The 21,350-nt window shown below is 38.6% G+C and overlaps 1 protein-coding gene across 2 annotated transcripts in view; it reads right to left on the minus strand.

Annotated features, from left to right (window-relative positions):
* The window catches only part of LOC114871879 (leucine-rich repeat-containing protein 4C-like), a 114,621-nt gene extending 100,822 nt beyond the window's left edge, over window positions 1-13,799 (minus strand). For both annotated transcript variants that reach the window (XM_046285853.1, XM_029178430.2), the window contains exon 1: window positions 13,336-13,799. In XM_046285853.1, the coding sequence (XP_046141809.1) occupies window positions 13,336-13,428 (93 nt within the window). In that variant the 5' untranslated portion in view covers window positions 13,429-13,799. The remainder of the gene's footprint in view (window positions 1-13,335) is intronic.
* Window positions 13,800-21,350: the final 7,551 nt, after the last annotated feature.

The raw sequence follows: 21,350 nt of genomic DNA on the forward strand, positions 1-21,350 counted from the left end.
TAAGGGAGTTAAACCGGTGCTAATTCAGACAAATCCCTGCTACTCGTGACCAGCTTATTGCCTCTGCCGAATCACAGGCTTCTCGCATCGGTTACAAGCGGACAAACGTACATACAGTATGATATATACGAAACATATACGCGGTCTGCCTGCGAGCCTGATCAAAGGACGGAAGTTCGCCGGTGCTACTTCGTTTGTTCGATTTAACGACGTGACGTTAATTAATTCGGTCTCTTTCCACCAGCATTTCCAGCAACTGTTCACACTGTATCAGAAAGAGAAGGATAACAGCTAGAGGTAAACGACAGTCGAAGGCAGCGGTTCTCAAATTTTTAATCGTCACGAAATATGTACCTTGTGTAGATAGATAAAAGTTTAATTATGGAGTAATATCGATTTTGAATTTATAAATTATATGGAGACAACTTTGGAACTTTTTATGTCTGAGATAGTGGATGTGCGGCCCGACTATTTGAGTCGATTCAAAAAACATCGGACGGGCTCGATACATACTTGCTTATCGCAAGTATTAACAAGTATGTAGTACATAAGAACTAGGCGAATCTGCCCTATTTTTCCCGAGCCCGTTCGAGTCCGTTCGAGCCCGTAATATTTATCCTATGTTGAGAACCTCGAATCTAAGGGTAGGATACAGCAGTGGGAAAACAACAACCAAAGGTGAAGCTTCGCGGAGGTACGAATCAAAAACTGTCTGCGGTAGAAATTCGTGCCTCCATGAGACCACGTGGTGGGTGGTGATGCTTTTATCCTGACAATTCCGTTGCTCTCGAATCAACCATGTATCCATTGCGACGCTTTATCGTGCCGACTACGTCAAACGCAACCCCTGTGTCGCTCGAAGATTAAATGCTTCAATGTTTTTTGGATTTTTTTTTTTTTTTCTACCTACTCTTAACGAAACAGGATCAAAGAGGAAGCGTGGAAACGAAATGGCTGAAGTTTTGTAGCGTTTAAGCAGGAAGTTTGATTTTTTCGAGATACGCTGCAGGGATGAAGCGTTGTTTTGTCAATAGGTATACATATGTAGATGGAATACAGCGAACCGGAAATATGGTCACTATGGATTTACATGGGCAGTTTGTGACGCGGCATTGATGCAACCAGTATTATCGTCGTATATGTACAACGCGAGGCACTATGCGAAAAATAGCGAATTAAAGAAACGAAAACTTTCAGTTAAAGCATCAATCTTGAATGAAATTAATTCACGGTTGTAGTGGCTGTTGCACATTGCAATCCTCCTCTATAAGGGTATGCATATTGCAGTTTCTCCATTAAATTTCACCTGAATATTTCAAACGCGTGCCGCAATTTAATGCTATTAGCTAGTTGCAGGCTTTGATGCCATTAATCAACAGGGTTCCCCATTTCCCATGACACTGTTGACAGTTTCCAGAACATGTACTTAACAAAATAACAACATGTCACTCATCAAAGATTCAGGAAATTATTTGAAAATTTATGTTATACTAGATTAAATTATAACGAAACCACCTTAGCTCTGAATTATTTTTCATTTCCACGACATGGGTAAATTGGAATTTAAAAAAGTCCACAACGATCTGAAATTTTTAAATTAAAACATTGATTGCGACTTTTGAATCACTCCTGTATCGAAGGGTGTACGATAATTATTTTTCATTTAAATGGAGGAAAATACAAACTGAAGGGCTGTCAATGAAACATTAATATACGCGCTGTCACATGTAGACTCAAGTGCGAACAAATTGCTACAGGATAATTATTTTTCAAACGCGTTCCTATAAATTTTCAACGACCGTGTATCCTCGTTATAATTGTTCCGAAGAAGTCTGTCCATTATCGGGGACAAAGACTCGTCGAGAGAAAGAAAACGCCGAGTTGACGTACAATTTATTTGAAACTGCCGGCCGGATGGGAATGTAAAAACCCGTGGAGATCGGCGGTACAATAAAACGCACACCTCCGTCCTGCTTGAGTACCAAAAAGGTGGTGCATCGCGATGGAAGGAAACCAAAACAAACGGAGGAACCATCCTCTTGCTTGTCGTCGTCGTCGTCGTCGTCGTCGTCGTCGTCGTCGTCGTCGCGATGCCACGACGCGATACAATGCGATAAAAACACAACCGTGGAAACTCACTGAAATACTCGACAAGGGAGTAGTCAAGGTAACGCCGGTTTATTTCGTGCTACGGCTAAATTACTGAACGGGGAAGGGGGGAGAGACAAAGTTGAGGGAGGAAGGTGGAAAAGAAAAAGAAAGCTACGCCTTTACTACCCTCTGACAATCCACTAAGGACGTATGCGTTCGAGAAATTAAATATGAACATGTTCGATATCACAATCAGTTGAGTAGATCTACCATGCTGAAGACGTAGATAGATGTAGATTTGGATTAAATCGTGACACCAAAAATTTATAAATATTCTAACTCATTATTGAACCTAATTAGGGAGAAAATTTTAAATAATACTGATTGTTCAGAAATGAATAATTTTTCACTTTTAACAATGTAACATTTCATTGATAATATTGAATCCATCAGATTCTCATGCATTTTCCTCAGAATTGTTTCCATGAAACAATGGTGCACACGAATGAAGAACGTGTTTCACGCGAGCCACAATGAAAAATACCAGAAGAATTCCAGCCTCGCGGATATTAAAGTTCGACAGGAAAGACTTTGCATCTTTCACTGAAGCTCTGCAATTGTATCTTGAGCACACACCTTTATTTTCCCTCGCGAAGGAATCTCTCGAATCTCTCGAATATCTCGAATCTAGATATTTTGTAGGGCCCAGATCTCCAAACGAGCACGGACGACCCGCTGCGTTGTTCGATGTCCTCCAAGTCCTGTTTACAAAGAAATAGATGCTGCTCCGGTTTCTTTCCGTTGGAAACGTATACATGGCGATTCTCTCGTAGAAATAACAACGGGGGGTGAAAAATTTGGTTCGTGCCAGGAGTGAATTAAGATTTTTGTCAAACTTTCCAGTACCCCCCCCCCCCCCCCCCCCCCCCCCCCCCTGGTTGATAAACTTAAAATTGGTTCAAAGATAACCTAAATAACATTTAGTCGCAAAGAAGAATAATATTAAAAAAATTTGGGAAAATATTTTTTAGTAGAAAGCCAAGGACTTAAATACCTTCATATATGCAAGTAAACAGATCACACTGCGACGGATACGAATATCCGGATTCGTAAACAAGCGGATATTAAGAAGTTGGATAATTTCCGTCAGGGACGAGATAGAAAACAGCGAGGCTAGAGCCATCACTCGATTGAGAAGGGGGGCGAATGCTAGAGTTCAATAAAATGGTTTCGGTATTTCAGAGACGTCCACCTGTCTTCACCTCTCTGATTGGAAACACGTGTTAACAATTTTTGGCACGACTCTCTATAGAAACTACCCTTACACCCTTTGCGGTCTGCAACGTGTACTCAACTTTCTCCCCAATAAAAACGTCTGATATATGTTTCCGGTGTTTACGAGCTGGCCAACAATGGTTCCAGTTAGTTCCGAAAGATATGGAGGGTTACGTGGTGAAAATGTTCGAACAGAAGGAAACATCATTCAATTTTTGTTGAAGAAAAAAAAAATAAAAAGATAAAGGAGAGGTGGAAATTTAACCTTTTGGTTGCCAAACTATTTAACAATCGAGAAAAAGAATTTAAATTCACAAGCTTCAAAAGTGCAAAAAATCAATATTGAAATTGTAAAATTAAAAAATTTCAAACTTTCTAAGGAACCAAATCGTTTCTTCGAGTTGGAGTGATTCGAGCCTCAAGTTTATCCGCGATGACGTTAAATTATTTACGGTTTGATTCATCAGAATCGTGGTGAGTATAAACCGATAAGGATAATTGGAGCGTGTCAGCACTATTCCTGTTGTGTTTTAACACCTGTCTACAACATTGTACTTCGCTGATCTAGTTGTAAATTAGTTTGGTTAACGGTTGCGCTGTTAGTGCGTCTTTGTGTATCAAGAAATTATTTACTCGCCATTCACTTCATTCAAGGTTTATAAAATAGAAAATAACGAAGATGGAAATTACCTAATTATTATAGAAATTTTCTTTCTCTTTTTCTTTTTCTTTTTCTTTAAATTTTTATATCTTCCAGTGTTATTAGAGGATTTATTAATCAACCCGCACGTGTCTGAGGAAGGAAAATTCAATAGAGAAATTGTCAGCGATCTATGAGACGGTATGTATGTACAGATATACATAAAAGCAAAGTTCTGCCGAGGTGGTACAGCATACGTAAATGAAATACAACGCACGGTATCACGTTTTGCACAGTTATAAGGCTGGGCTAACAACGTTAACCCGCGTCCACAGTAGAAAATGAAATAATAAAAAAATGTCGCTACCGACTCGTCGCGTCGGTTTAGTCCCATCTCGGATGCACTCTCCACGCTTTCTTGCACTCTCATAAAATTTCATCCCTATCAAGATTAATTCTCGAGCACGTCTCTCAAAGAGCGGAAACTGTTCTGTTTCGCTCTCCAACTGTACCGAAGTCATTAACTGGTAGAAAGGATTTCGGTAAAATTTTTGATAACATTCTATTAAGGAGAGTCTCAATGTATTAGGTGTAACGTGTAACGAACGTTAAATCGTGCAGAAGTGGACATTTAACCCTTGAAAATGATTTCCCCCAAAAAATACCTATCCATGATTAACGAAATTAGAAACGTACGCGTGGTGGTGCAATGCAGAGAATTCTCGAAAGTAAACAAATTTTATTTGTTTCCATACACAATTTACGATGCTCCAAAAATTTTTCTCTCCCAATTGGTTTTTCAAATAAATTCATATATTCAAATAAATTGGAATTTTGAATAAAAATAAATGTTATAACTTGAAAATAAGTTGAAAAAAATGATTTTTAAATACCGAAAACTCTTGAAGCTCTCATATAATTTTCAAGAAACGTCAAACTTCGAAATTGACCTAAATTTTCTTTAAATTATATGAAAATATTTCAAGTAGCGAATATGTATATAGTTAATTTTTAAACAGATCCAGGTACAAGCATGGCGTAAAACAGCCTGTCTGGCTACCTACGTGCTAAAGTACTCGCCGAGGACATGCTAGACCGGTACTACCGCTTTTTCTCTTCTTCTATCGCTCCTCTCTCACTCTTCCAGGTGTACGCACTAATACAAACGCAGAGAAATGCTTGCTCATTCTTTCTTCGCCTACCTGGCATACACTCAGAAGCTCGCTTTCTACCTGGCTGCGACCCGAGAGTATAATAATTATCGCCAAACGACGATTCGGTTACGAACACACGTGGATATCTTCGATACAGTTCGCTGCACTCGTAGCCAATATCGTTGTAGAAGAGAAACGCTTGCGTGCTTAAACCACGTCTTATCGGCTTTCAAACGTATCATCTTTGACCCGTATTCAGAACGCGCCCCGTTCTATCGTGTACATATACGCTTATTTATTAAACTTCTAAAGGCTTAAACCGGGTCTTTTTAGACCTACCGACAAAGGAATTATCAATTCATTTAAAATTTATAAAATTACATATAGTGAATTTTAAAAATATGGAATTTTTTCAATATCGTCATCGTATAATCATGAAAAATTATTAAATCATTACTATATGATGACAATTTCATTGAAATCTTCGAGATGTAGGTTGAGTCTGTTTAGACGAATTTGAATTTTTATATTTTACGTGATCACGATTATTTTCTTGATAATTCTCGCGTCCCAAATTCGACGTTTTTAAGGCCACACTTCGCTTCGTGATAACGATGTTGGATCGCTGATAAGAGAGTTGACACATAAACTTTGGGCGATAATTGACTCGGTGACGGGCTCGTGATTAACGAAATTAGAAACGTACGCGAAATGCAACGGAGAGAATTCTCGGAAGTAAACAAATTATGTATATTTGTTTCCATACACTTTCAATTTGCGATACTCCAAAAATTTTTCTCTCCCAATTGGTTTTTCAAATAAATTCATATTGGAATTTTGAATAAAAATTTTATGTTTCGAAATTTTACACCCAAAATTGATGAAAATTGTTTAAATATATTTCAATCTATTACGATTAGTGTGTTTATATTTTGTAAAAATTTATAATTCAAATTTTACTCATTATCATCAACAGTTAATTTCTGCTTGATGTACGTTCAAGCACAATTGCTTATAATTACACTGAAAATTGAGTGAAATTGTCTGTATTTAAGCTTTCATTGCACATAGATGTTTGTAGTTTACATATGTATCTGCAGTGATGTTATTGTCTAATTTGTCACGATCATTAATTACATTGTTGTTGATTATATTATCCAGAAAAATTTAATCCAAATTTGTGCATTTGGATTTATTATTTATTATTTACATTAAAACATTACTGTTCACACATCATTAATTCGTTTATTTACATAAACACTTTTATTTGACACTCAAATATTTTAACCAATAATTTTCGCTCAGATTATTATTCAATTTTAAATTATCGAAGCATACATAATACTAAATTGCAACAAACTTTCAAAGGAAAAATAAAAAAGTATAGTTTCTTCCAACTCTTTCCCTTACCAGCTTTCTGTCTATATTTTTCCATTTAACAAGCCATGCTATAAGAATTGAATTAAAGTCAAGCTCGTCAAACATAAAAACTATTTAATACCAGTTTTCCGAGCAACTTTTTAAGAATTTATGTTCTACCAGTCATGATCAACTTTCCTAATAGAGAAATCGATGAAAGATGGAAACCCATGGCATTACCATTTTTCTAAAAAAGCCTGATTTGATAAGGAGTGTACATTAAAAAGGAATTAGAAATAAAATATAATTAAATGTTTTACCAAAAGATACTATCATTACTTTTTTATCTTTTCTAGTAGAAAAAAAGGCTGAAAATACTCTGCTATGATTTTAAAACAAACGTGTATTTTTTTTTTTTATTGAAAAGGAACCAACGTACAATGTATGAACAAAATCAAATATTTTAGATTGAAATTGTAGCCGAAAGCAAAATGGTAGAATTCAAAATTTACGTTCTCTAAGCTTCTCTAAATTCTCTAAATTGTAGAAAACGAAACAAAATGGATCTCACCTTGGTACCCTAATTTTAGAACATTTTTTGTTTTTAATTAGAAAGGAGATCAACAGAGAAATAATTTTTACAAAAAATTAAAGAATTGAAAATTTTCAAATGAAAATTCTCGCAGTTCATCAATATCGAATTCGTTCGTCTGTGCAAAGGACTTCTCCCATTTCTATATTGGCTCTCCCCCCTTCCCCCATCCTCCATCTTATTTGTCTAAGAGCTGCGGTCTTCTGGTAGGCAAGAAAGGGCAGTTGAAAAATTTCAATGGCTGAACTGGTGGGTAGCCATAAATCTGGAACAATTCCTAACCTTTTATCGGCTCCACCCTCCCCCAACCTTTCTTTAAGTATGATTTTCATTGGTAGGTTGGGGTCGTTCAATGGCAAAACTTTATCAAGAACATTTTAATTACTCTTTTTTATAATTCTATCATTGGTCTGCTAATTCGTGCATTACATTGACGCTCGATAATTTCCTGTTTTTTCCAAAAGGTCCATCCCTAGACCCCCGACGCGACGCGACGCAGGCAATTATCGAGCGGGTATGTAGCAAGAAATTGTTTGTGTCCCTTCCCCTATTTCGTTCCACCCCGTTTTTCGCATGCGAGTGCGTGCAGGTCTGGGAGCTCATTAATGTTTTCAAGATGGGAACCTGGCCTTTGACCTTTCAGAAAACGAAAAAGCAAAGCGAGGGAGGAAAGGTAAAAGCACGTCTGAAGGACACTACACACGGTACGCATTGAAAGAGTACCGCGTCTTCTAAAAACACTAATGACCGGTCTGTTCCTTCTTAATTAAGCTCGGTCTCGTCAAAACGACGCTTGAAATTGTTAATAATTATTGCAAATAATATAGCTACCCGGTCCTCCTCCCCCTCCTCCTCCTCCTCCTACGTCCCATATCATTCTAAGATTTTAAGGGTAGAAATTGAAAAATTTCACAGTTCTAAGAATACAAAATTCATGTTTTATTAAACCTTTGACGCTATTAGTAAAACTTAAGGACCCCCCACTCCATAGAAAAATTCTGGTTATATCAGTGATACCAACAGCAGTGAAGAGGCGCCTAGTCCTTTATGTACTTGTACTCTGCACGCTCTTGGCTAAACTAATTTCAGATTTTAATACCGGAATGTTTCTAACTACCTCCTGTTTCTCCCTCAGGAGATTCCTATTCTTACCTGCCTCATGAATATTTATACGGACTAATAACTTTCTGTTTTCTTTCAACGCGACGGCTAGGAACTTTGTTTCCCGCTGGTATTGTTCCGCAAACAAGACTGGAAGTACAGACGGTAGAATTACCATTCAGGGTTCGGATTATTAAAATTTTTATATTTTTGCTAAAATAAAAAATTCCGATGAAGAATGTTGATTCTCCAAAGAAAAAAGAAGAAATCCTGTTTCGACAAAAAGGACAGTTTATATTATATTCCCCCTCTACCGGAGGAGCAAATTACTGGAATGCAGTCTCTCTCGTGCAGAGAAGTGCATTTCAGAAGGGAGAAGCACGTGCAGGTGGTTCTCGTTTTTTCGCGCCTTTCTGCTCTTATGAACGTCGAGCTTGACTGACTTTAACACCAGCCTTCAAAGAAACACCGACACGCATTCCTTAGTCTTGAGAAGCTATAAATATGCGTCTATTACTATGGAAATTGAAATCTTTAGTAGTAATTTAAAGAATTGTAATAGAAATAAAGACAGAGAATGGCAAAATATGGCACTTGGGTACATTCAGAGAATCCTTGAACTAAAAGAAGCCTACTTTGCACCCCACAATTGTGTACGCACAATTAAAAATCATTTTTTATTCATACTATAAATGAAATTTGTTCAAATCCCGAAGTAAATATTAAATATTTCCTAATTACACCCCATCGTACAACTCCACCCTAATTTTCCTCCACGTGTATAATTATCCCCTAAGAAGGAGAACAGTGTTGTTTCATAATGTTTACTAAATATTTCATTCATTTAAACGAGTAACGCTTAAGACTCGTTTGCCTGTAGAAGGGATAGCCTTTTCCGTAGACGGTTTAAGACGCTTCTCTCCTCGCCATTGTTCTTTCCTCGCGACAAAGGAGCACTCAAAGAGACAGCCGGCCGTTTTGTTTCGCGTCGTCAAATTATTACGGAGCAGCGAAGCGAACGGGCAGAGAGAGAGAGACAGAGAGAGAGAGAGAGAAAAAAAAGGAAAGTCTTGTATATATGTATTTTGAAAAAGGGGTTACGCAGTGACTCGGCTTCCAACATTCACAGAAACACTCTTCTGTTTTTTCCCCCCCAGCACTCTGCTTCCTCTACGACTACGTAGTACGTGTCGTTAATTGCTGACACGAAAGGTACAAACTTTTGGATACAGACTTTCCTCGACGGCACGGCACAGTCGTAATTAATGCCGCTTTTCCACAAAGAAGAGCAGACAGAGAAAAACGGCCAGACGTTGGAAAGTCGGAGAAAGATGAAAGGAAGAACAGGTGGAGCAGAGGCAAAGGAGAATGAAAAATGGAGAACGGTGGACTGACGTGAGAGGGAAGAAATACTGTTAAATCTGTCTATTCGCTTACTTCTACTCCTTTATACTATTATACAGGCCGTTTCAAAATTAACGATAGAAAATTTGAAACTAATGAATATCAACTCGTTAATTAATTATCTGAAGAGGTCAAAATTAATTGTCGTATTAATCGTAAATAATGTTTTACGATATCTTTTCTTTTAATATTATTCCCTAATTTATTTATACATTTTGTGAAACACCCTGTATATGTATATGTATATGTATATTCATCTGGATTTCAAATATCCTTTTTAGAAGGATATACATAATCTATCCATACATAGTAGGTCAGTTCATGTTGTTTTCTTCAGCGTTACAGTGTCGCTAACCTCAGACGAAACTGTGCGAAATTAGACATTGGCATTGCGCCAACGTAACGACTTCATCGTTCGCCTATGCAGCGCAAGAAAATATTCGCAACATTACTCTTAACAAGGTGGAATTATGTATGTATGTACTTCAACGATGATTTTATCAGGTTTTCCATTGCAGTGAATCTTCATTAAATCTTCATTAAATCTTCATTAAACAACATATTTTTTATATTTTAAACATTATCTTCAGTATCTTCCATAAAATATGTTCGATAATATGATAATTATTTATCACAAAATTTATTATTTATATGAAAGTTAAATATAGAATTTTTTTAATTTTGTGACACAGTTTCGTCTACTTCTAACGATAAGAGAAGTAAAATAAACGTATAAAATAGAAATATTTGTAGGTAGAAAATTCTTTCACTGAGCATTTGTTCCTTGTTGACATCGATACATACTTCTTCTTTTATACGTTGTTGGTCACCATTAAATTTTTCCGGTTAGCAGAACTAAAGAATCTCCAGAGGTGTTCTTTCTCTTCTAATACATAGGTACTTGTTCATAACTATACCTTTCGCAATGTTATATTTCCTTTCTTCGTTAAATATTAAATTACCTCACTTATAAAATTATTCTAATCAATGCTTCATAAATTTTCTAACAATCTTCAAAAACAACTGAACCAAAACAGTGCGGTAAAGGGCTGATTCTGAAGTGCGAAAATGCTAAGACAATTTCATGACATAAAAGTATCTCAAAATACTACTTATAATATATCAGAAGAAAGCTTAAAGTTTACTGAAAATAATGATATAAATGTCTGCTTAATATTCCTAAAACAAAATGGCTAGTTGTAGATCGCAACGGACAATGTTTCAGAGTGAATGATAATTAATATTCTCCTTGGTGCACTTTTATAATAATTTTTCAGAAATTTTAAACTTTAATTGGACATATCACAAGTGTCATTCCGACATGCTTTTAAGCTATCAAATTACCTCGTAATTTCCACATTCCATAATTGCCCACTTGATACATAACAATCGTAATTAATTGTAATCGCAATTTTTAAAATAATAATTGAATGGCACCGATCGTCAATAAATCATGGCATACATAACGCTAATCTTTGTGCAGAGTGGTTTCGATGATGAATGACTGAAAACCAATCAAACATCAATATATTTGTCCTATTAACGCGAGCCGTGCAAACGGTTTATAATTGTAAACAGCATCGTTAATCTAACAATAAGTGCGAATGTTATTACAGCAGATTGTCGTTATATTTCCGGATCACCGATTTGACTTTCCATCACAAGCTAGGGAGGTTCGTTACACTTTTGTTTCCTCTCCAAATAAGAATTTGGAAATTGGAAAAATTTTTCCCTCTTACAACCTCTCCTACGGCGATATGTATAACGAGAGTAAGTATACTGTACCATGGAAATCCGGAAAGTTTATAGTGGCAAAAAATAATAATCAACGTTTAATTTCTTTGAATGGGTGTAAAACTGTCAACCGGAGGATATTAATTACCCGTTTATTAACGCCAGCCATTTTGAGCTGGCACAAAAGCTCAGCAAGGGACACTCGCGCCATGTGCGGTCTTAAATATGGAACCTCCTGTGCGGAAAGCTTGCCAGTGACATATGTGTCCCTCAGTGATCTCATGGGGTGCCATTCGATGCGTTAATGCAAGATAATGCTTCGTCATTTCAATTTTCCTTTTTTCTAACCCCAAATTTCAGGTGCGTGTATTCCCATCAAGGGTGAGCAAGGGTGGAACTTGGAGGGATGGAGAGTACTGGAGGGTGAACCATACAATTCGGCTTAACTATGGTTACAAAATTATGGAAAGATTTAATTTGAAATTAAACGGTGTTGATGATCGAGATGTTTAAAAAATTTCAAAGTCACTTTCAGAGCCCCTGGCAATTCTTTTTTAAGAATTCCGCGACGCAACCGCGAAAAATTTGACGAGCATAAACAACGGTTGTCCGTTACCAACTGTTGGAAACTTGCTGATCGCATAGATTAAATATTAATCTGGAGGATGTTCGGGATAACAATAGAAAGGGGATGATTCCGTTCGCGTTACATCAATATTAATTGCCTCATCAACGTGTTATCGACACCTCAGGGAATTCCTCTTCGTCCGAAGACGTAACTTTCTCCTCTACGTTCTTGAAGAAAGGTAATTACCGCGACGATTAATTTTGTCTTCTAGTTCCTTCGTGTATCGACGCCTTTTTCAAAGTTAAAAATATAATATATGGAACGGGTCATTAAATATCTAAATTTTCCTTCTGATGAAGACTAAAATATAGAGACTCTGCACCCCATCTCTCCAATTATTCTTAGATATTATTTTTTTATTTAAGATATCAATAATATTTTGATAGCTGATGAGGTATATGTATACCTAAGTACTGTCTACAGTCTCTGAGATTATCTTTCGAGGGACAGCATCGTAAATGACCTTGAAAATTGAATTTTAAGAAAAGACACATTTAGAAAAATGGCGCCGGTTTAAAAGAAGCCAAACTGGCAGGGTATTATATGTATTTCGATGATCGATGAATCGTCACCGATTCTCAATACACCCTCAGTTTGACACTTTTTGTATCCGAGTATTCCACTCTTGCCTCGCGATTGACATTTCGATCGTGATCCTCCTTCAATCGACGCGACTTTAATCTTTCATCCGCGTACGTGATTCAATGCCGTCGTCACAAAGCGGCCTCTCGTCGACTGTAATATGTATGTATGTAATCTAGGCGGGCAAATTCGAGAAAGGAAACTACGAGGCGTCTCACCTTGCCTCGAATAAGGAAAAACAAAGACGAAGAGTCAATATTTATTCGCTGTCTTGCATTTAAAAAGAAAAGGTATAAAGAAAACAAAGCGTCAAACGCCGATTGGCATTTTACAAGTGTAAAACTACAGTTGGATGATGAATCGCTTGCATATGCTATATTTGTAGATGACAAATGTTTTCTGACCCAACCGCATTACACTGGTTTGCTCCGACCGGAAAACCCTCGCATAACATCTGTTTTATATGATGGATAACCTATAACCGACCAGTTTGGGTCTATAAGACCCGAGAAATGTTCACTTTATCACATTATCCCTGTTTCTTTATTTTCTACGCTAAGGGTGCAATGTAGACCTGAACAGTGGCCATATGGTTATTTTCTTACTTTTTTAAAATAGAGTACGGTTGGCGCCAGATATTTCAGTGAGAATACTATAGGTTAACCAGTGTGTACATAGCCTATGAGACTACAATAATCCATCTTCCCTACCGTGGTGTGTTTTTTTACATCAGCCTGGACCTTCCAAGAAAAAGAATGACGAAGAGGAGACTCACCGTGACGAGTGGCGTGGTCAGATCAATTTTTCTTCTGTCCGCGGGTGTATCCTCCACGAGCAGGTCACCAACTACCCTGTACACATCACCCATGACTTACGGGTAATAGCCAACAGAACTCTCTTTTTTGTTATTTTGCAGCACTAGATTCTATCACACCGTAGGCACACCGATGACCAACGAGAATCGTAACGGAGTCAAGACGGACGTGGCGAACACGTTGAGAATCATCGCGCGTGCGACGTCATTTTCTTTCTTTTACACTTCGCACTGACAACTTTTCTCCGCATCAGTCAAATACGGAGAATTTACTCGCGACACGCCGCGCCGCGCCGCGTCGAATGTCACTTTTCGTTTCGTATACAAAGTGCGAGATAATCGCACACCCGACGAGTCCGAACACTCAGGACAAACTGTAGTCCGGTTTGCCGCTGTACCCACCAGCGGCACCAGCAACGAAACTTGATGGCGCCACGGCTGTACGGAGTCTGTGCCGTGAATGCGTACAGTGCCGAGCATTGCGCCTCTGTTGGCCGAATTGTGTACCGTACACGCGGACCGTATACATACCAACACAACTATGTCAAGTTATTCACCGGGCGTGCACGTACAACCGACACTCGACCCTCTTCTACGACCGAAACTGGTCGAGGTACAGTGTACGTCAAAAGGAACTTTAATATATGTATACATATTAGTTACTCACAATCAGAGCGTATTTATACGTTCTCGAAGAATGAACCTTCCACTTTGAAATGTATACATATACATATACGTATTTGAAAAATATTTATTTACATTTCTCACTTCTTCATCATTGCAAAAAATAATGTTTCTTACGTTGTTAAATAGCAAAATTAATTACCTAACTGTAAAATATAATTTATTTCAAAAAATATTAATATTTTTATTATTATTAATTAAAAAAAAAGAAATGTTCTTTTGACCCGCACTGTACGTGCACGTACGCGATAGGGTGAAGTGGTGTTGGACAAGTGTGGTCGAGAATTGGGGGGTGAGCCTCAGTGGGGTGGTTGATAGAAGAGGAAGAGGAGGTTGGTAGTTACCCTCTCCCTGAACACACCAAGTGTTCCAGGGCTGGCGCAACCGCAATTCGTCGATTGCAACGACTGATTGTGAGCGCGATTTAACGGAAGTCGAGCGAGCTGTCTACTTTTAAAACGTGCCCGATAGGACGGAGTTATGTATAGCTCTGCCGCCTAAATTGCTTTTGTCCGAACGATTTACATTCTTTTCATGTAAATCAGCCGGATCGCTGCTGTGGATCGCGAATGCCGTCAATCTAGTTGTTGCTTCGCGTTTTTTATAATCGAACTTGTTCGTTCGGTAAACGCGCGAAAGCAGGTGATTGATAAACACCAGGTGGCGACAAAAATTTCAAAGTCTAGACAAACTCCATTTAAATGAAACAACGTGGATGAACATTTTGGGATTTTTAAATCCTAGTTTAACGCGGAGGAGAGGATTTATGACACGAGTCGGTGACCCCAGGCAGTTATGGTTGAAGCAGAAGAGAACTGTAAAATACTATGGTTATTTGTGGAAGCGTGCATTTCCGCACGATTTTTGCCTCCAGACCCGCTCGCTTCTGTATACGATTCTTTTTCATGAAACCCTCAAAGGCGGAGAGGCTATACGTCTACGGGATCGGCTGTTCCGCCCTCCGGCCATCGTATACACTCCCTTCCATAAGTCATGGGACCCTGTACCATCATGGACAATAATTTCGTAATCCTCATCCCCGAGATCCTGGCACATTCTAATACTTGTTCCGTATAAATGAGCCTTAGGGTAAATAAAACAATAGTATGGACGCCTTTAGGTTCAGTTCACATTGGCTTAGGCCGGTACTAGTAGTAGATCTTGTCAGCTGGGGGCCAGAAAGAGGCAGACCATCTTCCTCGTCATCCTACGTGTCGGCACAGGCTTCACGATCAGAGTGTAACCCGATTTATGAACAGCGATGTATCTTCCCATCTTCTTCTTCTTCTTCTTCTTCTCAACTCCGCGCCCACTTCCTACACACACTTCCAAGGCCATCCAAGGGTTGCCTAAGTCGCCAAAAGCTTGGACTCCCAGTGGAATTCAGCTTCCATAGCGGGAGGCAGCGTATTGCGTAGCATCCCTCGGTGTCGGTGATGCACTTCGATCCGTTGGGATCGAGCCTCGTAAAATTGGATTTGCCCAGACAGTATGGTACCCCTTTTGAAAAGAACCATGTCCTCACGGATGAACCATGTACCGACAGTTCTAGACTATGCATCCTTTTCAATTCCTTCTTCGTTTAAATGATTTTTCGTGAACAAATAACATCTACGAATGATTAATTTAAAACTTACCTGTCAGCGCGTTTAAACCATCATTGAATTATTTATTTTGCAATTTCAACTACCCAGTCATAGTTCATGAATCATTGAACACTTCATAATGAACTTTTCAAACTTTTTCACCCACTCGACCTCATTAATCTACCCGCGGACGCGGGTTCCATATTTGTAAATAATATCCAAAACCTAAACAATTTATTTAGCTCGCGTGACACGCATGCCCGTAATTTTTAAAGCAGCGCGTACGCGTCGCTTTTAATGAAAACGCAGGGCGCGGCGTGTTTTAATTAAAATAGCCTCTGTCAGCCCAAAATACGCCTCTGCAGATAGAACAGTAGTGATTAGCGATTTGCGACAAACAAGGTGAAGCAATATCCTCTTGATCTCCAGTCTTCGTGTTTGCACACTCGTCTTTAATTTTCACTCTGTTCGCATGCTATTCGTTATTGCCAGGCCAGAGTTCCGTCGTTGCTTTCCGTTTGGAAAGAGGCGAGGCTGCGTCCAATCGATCCTCCATCACGGAGAAGGAAAAAAAAAAAAAAGAAAAATGGACACTTTTACAAGGACCAATTCATGTCGTATGTATCGTCACCTTAAATTTGCCGATAATCTTTGTCGAAATAAGAGAATGGATTCTAAATCGTTCTTCAACAATGATTTATGAAGAATCCTCCATCCCAGGGGTAGGGCTCCTGAATGAAATTGATCGAATGAGATTTATAGAAACGCAATTTCGCGAGAAGTACTTTAATCAGGGACGATCTGTTTCCTTTTACAGAAGAAAACCTCCGCACCTCGAAGAAGAATGAAAAAACAATTACGTTGGAAGCAACGTAGATAATAGGCTGGCTTATCTGTCGTGGAACGTTTGTCGGTGGGATGATAGAATGTATTTCAGGCGGGGTGGAAAAGTTGAAGAGGAAAGAGAAGTTTTTCACCAAGTACCGTATCAGATTTCCGCCCCAACTTGCTGCAGCTTTTAAAGCCCGCTTATACTTCAGTTTTCGCGGCAAAACTTAGCCAACAGATACGAGTCGTTGGCCACGATATGGAATCCTGAAGAATGTTGGAAGCGGTAGTCGTGATGGACAAATCGTCTCGAAGACAGATATTGAACGGTTGAACCAGTTTCCACGGTTCGAATAGTTTCTAAAGTCTAACAGATATGTATTTGCCATTTTAGGTTAGGTTAAATGAAATTACGTTAACGATATCAAAATGATCCAGTATTCATCCATCTTCTAAGGATTACATACAAATCTCCAATATTCCTATCTCCAAAAAAAAAAAGTAAAAACAGTTTCATGCATTCCATCGTTGTTTCTCCACTCTGGAGAGCACTTGGCCTATCCTGTAGTATAACAACCTCGTTCCCGGAAATCGAGTTGCATTTCCGTTTCATTTTTCCCCGACAGAGAGTGTACAAGTTAATTAATTCGCAGCTCGAACCGCTTATTGTACCGAGCTTGGCTACCATTTTAGCTTCACAAGCCACGCGAGATGTTCCACCATTTTGCGTATGCCGTCGCGAAACAATCGTATTCCCTGTACGATCGTAACCGCGCCATAGTAAGGCTGCTATGTCTATGTACTTCAGTGAGAACCGAGTTTCGGACGGTTTCTCCTCACGGGAGACATGTTCCTTTTAATTTATGAAACGCAACGAACGGTATGCCGTTTATGGTGATGCCATCGTAACGTCTACCTTGGCACGTGAACAGAAAAGTTTGCAGGTATTGTTACGCCAGACACCATCTTGCGTAACTTGAATAGATCTTCTTATGTGATTGATAGTACATATTCCGGGATATGAAGACGCGTATTCACTTACAGGATGTAGATAGACATTTTTCTTATAAATTAAGGGAGGAGCTGTATAATAAACCGTAAAAAAGCAATACGTTACTCCCAAGATCTTAAGTTTTTCGACTGAACGTCGCTAATACGCGAAGAAACTTTTCTTTTCCAAAATCCACTGACCTACATACTGTTTCTCAGTGTCTAATATTTAACTGGGTCCTCCGAATGGTCGCCCAGAAACTTTGTAACGACACGTTCGATGGTACGTTACCAGTAGGTAGCCGGATCGTAAATAAACCTTTGAAAGGATCGTTCACGAGCGATTCGGCCCGCAGGCAACCGTGACACCTGGTGTCTCGTGCAATCAGCATTAAACTCCAATGAGGGTGAAAAGGAGGTGGAAGTTGAGGTATCGTTGGCAACGCGCCGATTTCGAAAATGTAGAAGCTTCATCTTCCATTGACAATGCATTCTGAACTTGGGAATACACGAAGAAAGGCTGGCTCACAATGCAGGCAAGCATCAGCTGGATCTTCAAATAGTACCGATTGTAAGAAATGGACCATGGGTCTGTGGTGTACAGAGGCGTGAGTTTAGGGTCGCCCAGGTGCCAGGTGCCACCTTCCCGCCCCCCTCGTATACCTGAGAGGCACAATACCCTCCTCTATTCTTTCCAATTGTTCCCGATCGTCATAACCTTGACGATTCCAAGGATATTGCGGCTGCCATGCGTGATTATCCTGGCAGATTGATATTGATCGAGGGGATATTTGGAATCCATTGGGAATGTAAGATTTTAATTTCGATTCAATGTTTTATATTTTACTTTTTCATACTCCGATTAATATTTTTAATTTTTTTAATATACAAATTTTAATTTGAAAGTACACAAGATAGTAATTATTTTAAACAGAATTGTTTAAAGGATAAAGGAAATTTTTTGAAAAACCCTATTTTGTTTGTAGTATTTCAAAACGTCGATGTTTCTGCATTTACACAATGATTCAATTATTTTATTTATGCTGTGATGCCTTTTTTATCGTTAAGTGCAAGGTTTGAAACGTATACAATGACTGTAGCCTTGACCAGAACGATCGCATCGTCATCTCGTTATATCATCGAGAATCTTACTCCAATTAACATAACGTGTGGGCAAGTATATGTATGTACATACTATTTAACAACACGTTAAATGATTGCATTGATTCATAATTTGTAAACATCCACAGCGTTCAATAAAGTTATTCAATAAACTTTGTTCTGATCATATTTCATGCAAATTTATGTAAATTTATTGCAGATACGTTTTTTTATAACTTATTTCAATTTTTCTTTTTGAAAGATGATGCTGCGTACTTGAAACGGTATAAAAAGGATCTTTTATAATTATTTTTTAGAAATTTAGAGATTGTTATTCAACAGTTTAGTAAAAACATTGGTAGAAAACTTATTTTTTACTTCTGTATTACCAAGTAAGTACATTTAAAATCATGGTACCAGCGTCATCTCTTGGTTAGCGCCACGAAATGAGTGCCACAGAAAATGGTATTCCTTTATAAAATAGCGCTTTTTGAATAAAATAAGTGACTTTTGAGTATTATTGATACTAGTAGAATAATATATCAATGCATATTTGCGGATAATATTGATTATTCCCTTTATCATACATCAATAAGTATTTTATCAGAGACAAGGTATAAAGTTGACCTACCATCTTATGAGACTTCGTATCCCACGTTCCAAACTACCAACAGCTATACTTAAGTGGTAAATGCAGGAAATCACATTTTACATATCAAATATTATACTGTATCATTAATTATTAATTGTGAAATCCTAATTCATAATTACAAATGATTAAATGAAATTGTTGCTGTAAATAGCCAAAGACTGTCGTCATTTTTGACTTTAATTCCTGCCAATAGGGGCGCTGTGATGTAAAATCACTTCCAATTGGTACAACAGGGTGCGACCCGAAAATGGAAGGATAGTTCTACAACCCCGCAGGTGCGAGGCACCAGAAAGCATTAGACGATGCGTCTAATCCATACCTCATCTATAATTTTATTTCGGAATCTAATTTTTTTAAATAAAAAATCCATTTTACAGTTTTAGAAATTCATCTTATTGTTAGACTTTTGATAAAGCGTCCAGTTCTGATAAAAGCGCCTCTAACTAAATCTACCAGTACTACAACCGCCAATAAGACAGGTCCCTGTAAAATCAATACAACAATACTTACAACAAAAATTATATTAATCAATGTTTCTACCCTCAATAGACAAACTACTTCTCTTCCAGTTTTACCCTTTTACCATAAATACAATTTTGATCATTATATAAATATTATTTACAGTAGAAGCTAGAGCGTGCAACAAGTATTTCAGCCTATAGACATCTACCCCAGATCATTTCCTATTCTAATATCCAAAATAATGATAAAGAATCATTGTTAATAAATTGTCCACTTGTCATTTACAAAAAATGACTTATTAAATGACCTAGTCCATAGGAGGGTTAATTAGTTCCTTAACACCATCATCGTTAATGTCCAATGCATACAGGTGCTAAATCGATCGACTGGTTCATCAACCGTGTCACCCTAGTACGTTCCACTTACACCATTCGCGATAGCGGCTACAATACGGCACTCGCAGTAATCCTTCATGGTGGACTTGAACCATGCTGATGTATCATTCCCGACTGTCGCCATAGAATTACCAGTACATATATACTTACTAGTGTCGTATAGATACAGAAAAATAGCATTGTGATAAGAGGTGACCCTTGTTTCTCTATTTGGTCCCATTTTCCATGATTTTGAAATAACAAATGTTGACGTAAGTGGCAGTAATCAATCCTATGTCGAAGGATTAGTTAAAAAATCATTTTTTTTTTTAAATGGTTCCTTTGGAAAAGTTGACAGTCCTAGAATCGTTAGTAGCTTCAAAAATTTGAGTAGTAAGTGCCCTTTTCTTTAGGGAAACCTAGGGTGCTCGCCTCAGTTACTTGATTCGAGATCCAAGTTGACTTGAAAATAATGATAAAACACTTTTATGTTGTACATATATAGTAACCATCTCCGATCCTTAAACTGAATGAATAACAAACATACTGCTCCTGAAAAATCTAAAAGTCACAGGTGTTTATCATCTAAACTCAACTTGGAACCATATGGCCGAGGTCTCAGGATATTTCACAAGTAGTACAGGTGAAAATCACGCAAAAAGGGGGGGGGGGGGACGGTAAGAAAGTAGGTCGGTAGGGGACCAAAGTTAGAAAAACGTTGAGAAACACTGGGCTAAATGAGTAGTCATTGTCGTAATGATTACTTTGAGTAATCGAGCAGCTTAAAAATCCAAGATAGTCGCAGGTGTCGGTCGGCCAAACGACTAGTCGTTGTCCTGTCTTCGTGCGTTATGTAGAGGCTGGCATAAACGAGAGAAGAAGCATGTGTAGTGGTAGGTGTAGGTTGAGCTATGGGGGTTCGCGAGGTAGTCGAACGTAGCGCAGCATCCGGCCGAGTGAGAAAGAGAGGAACACGTTTCTCCGGTACACAGTGGTGGGCAGAATATTGATCTGTGGGGTGGGCTTCGGGGATGGTGTCCTCGAGCCTTCTACCCCAGGCCACCCACTCTGCTGATCCTTCTCTGTCTCACCAGAGCCACCCGGCTGGTAGCCTCGGCGGTGGTGGGGGGGACGCTAGTTGCGTGGTGGTCCAGTCCGCAGCTTCCCGCGAAATCATGGTGGGACCGAACTGCGAACGGTAGGGGTATTGTTCGGGAGGGGATGAAGAATGGTAGAGGGAAGGTTGTACCCATCGTGGAAAGCCTTACTCGCGTCTATATCGCGGCCGGTAGCTGCGAG

Source organism: Osmia bicornis, chromosome 1, assembly GCF_907164935.1.
Source record: "Osmia bicornis bicornis chromosome 1, iOsmBic2.1, whole genome shotgun sequence".
In the NCBI taxonomy this organism is placed as follows: Eukaryota; Metazoa; Arthropoda; class Insecta; order Hymenoptera; family Megachilidae; genus Osmia; species Osmia bicornis.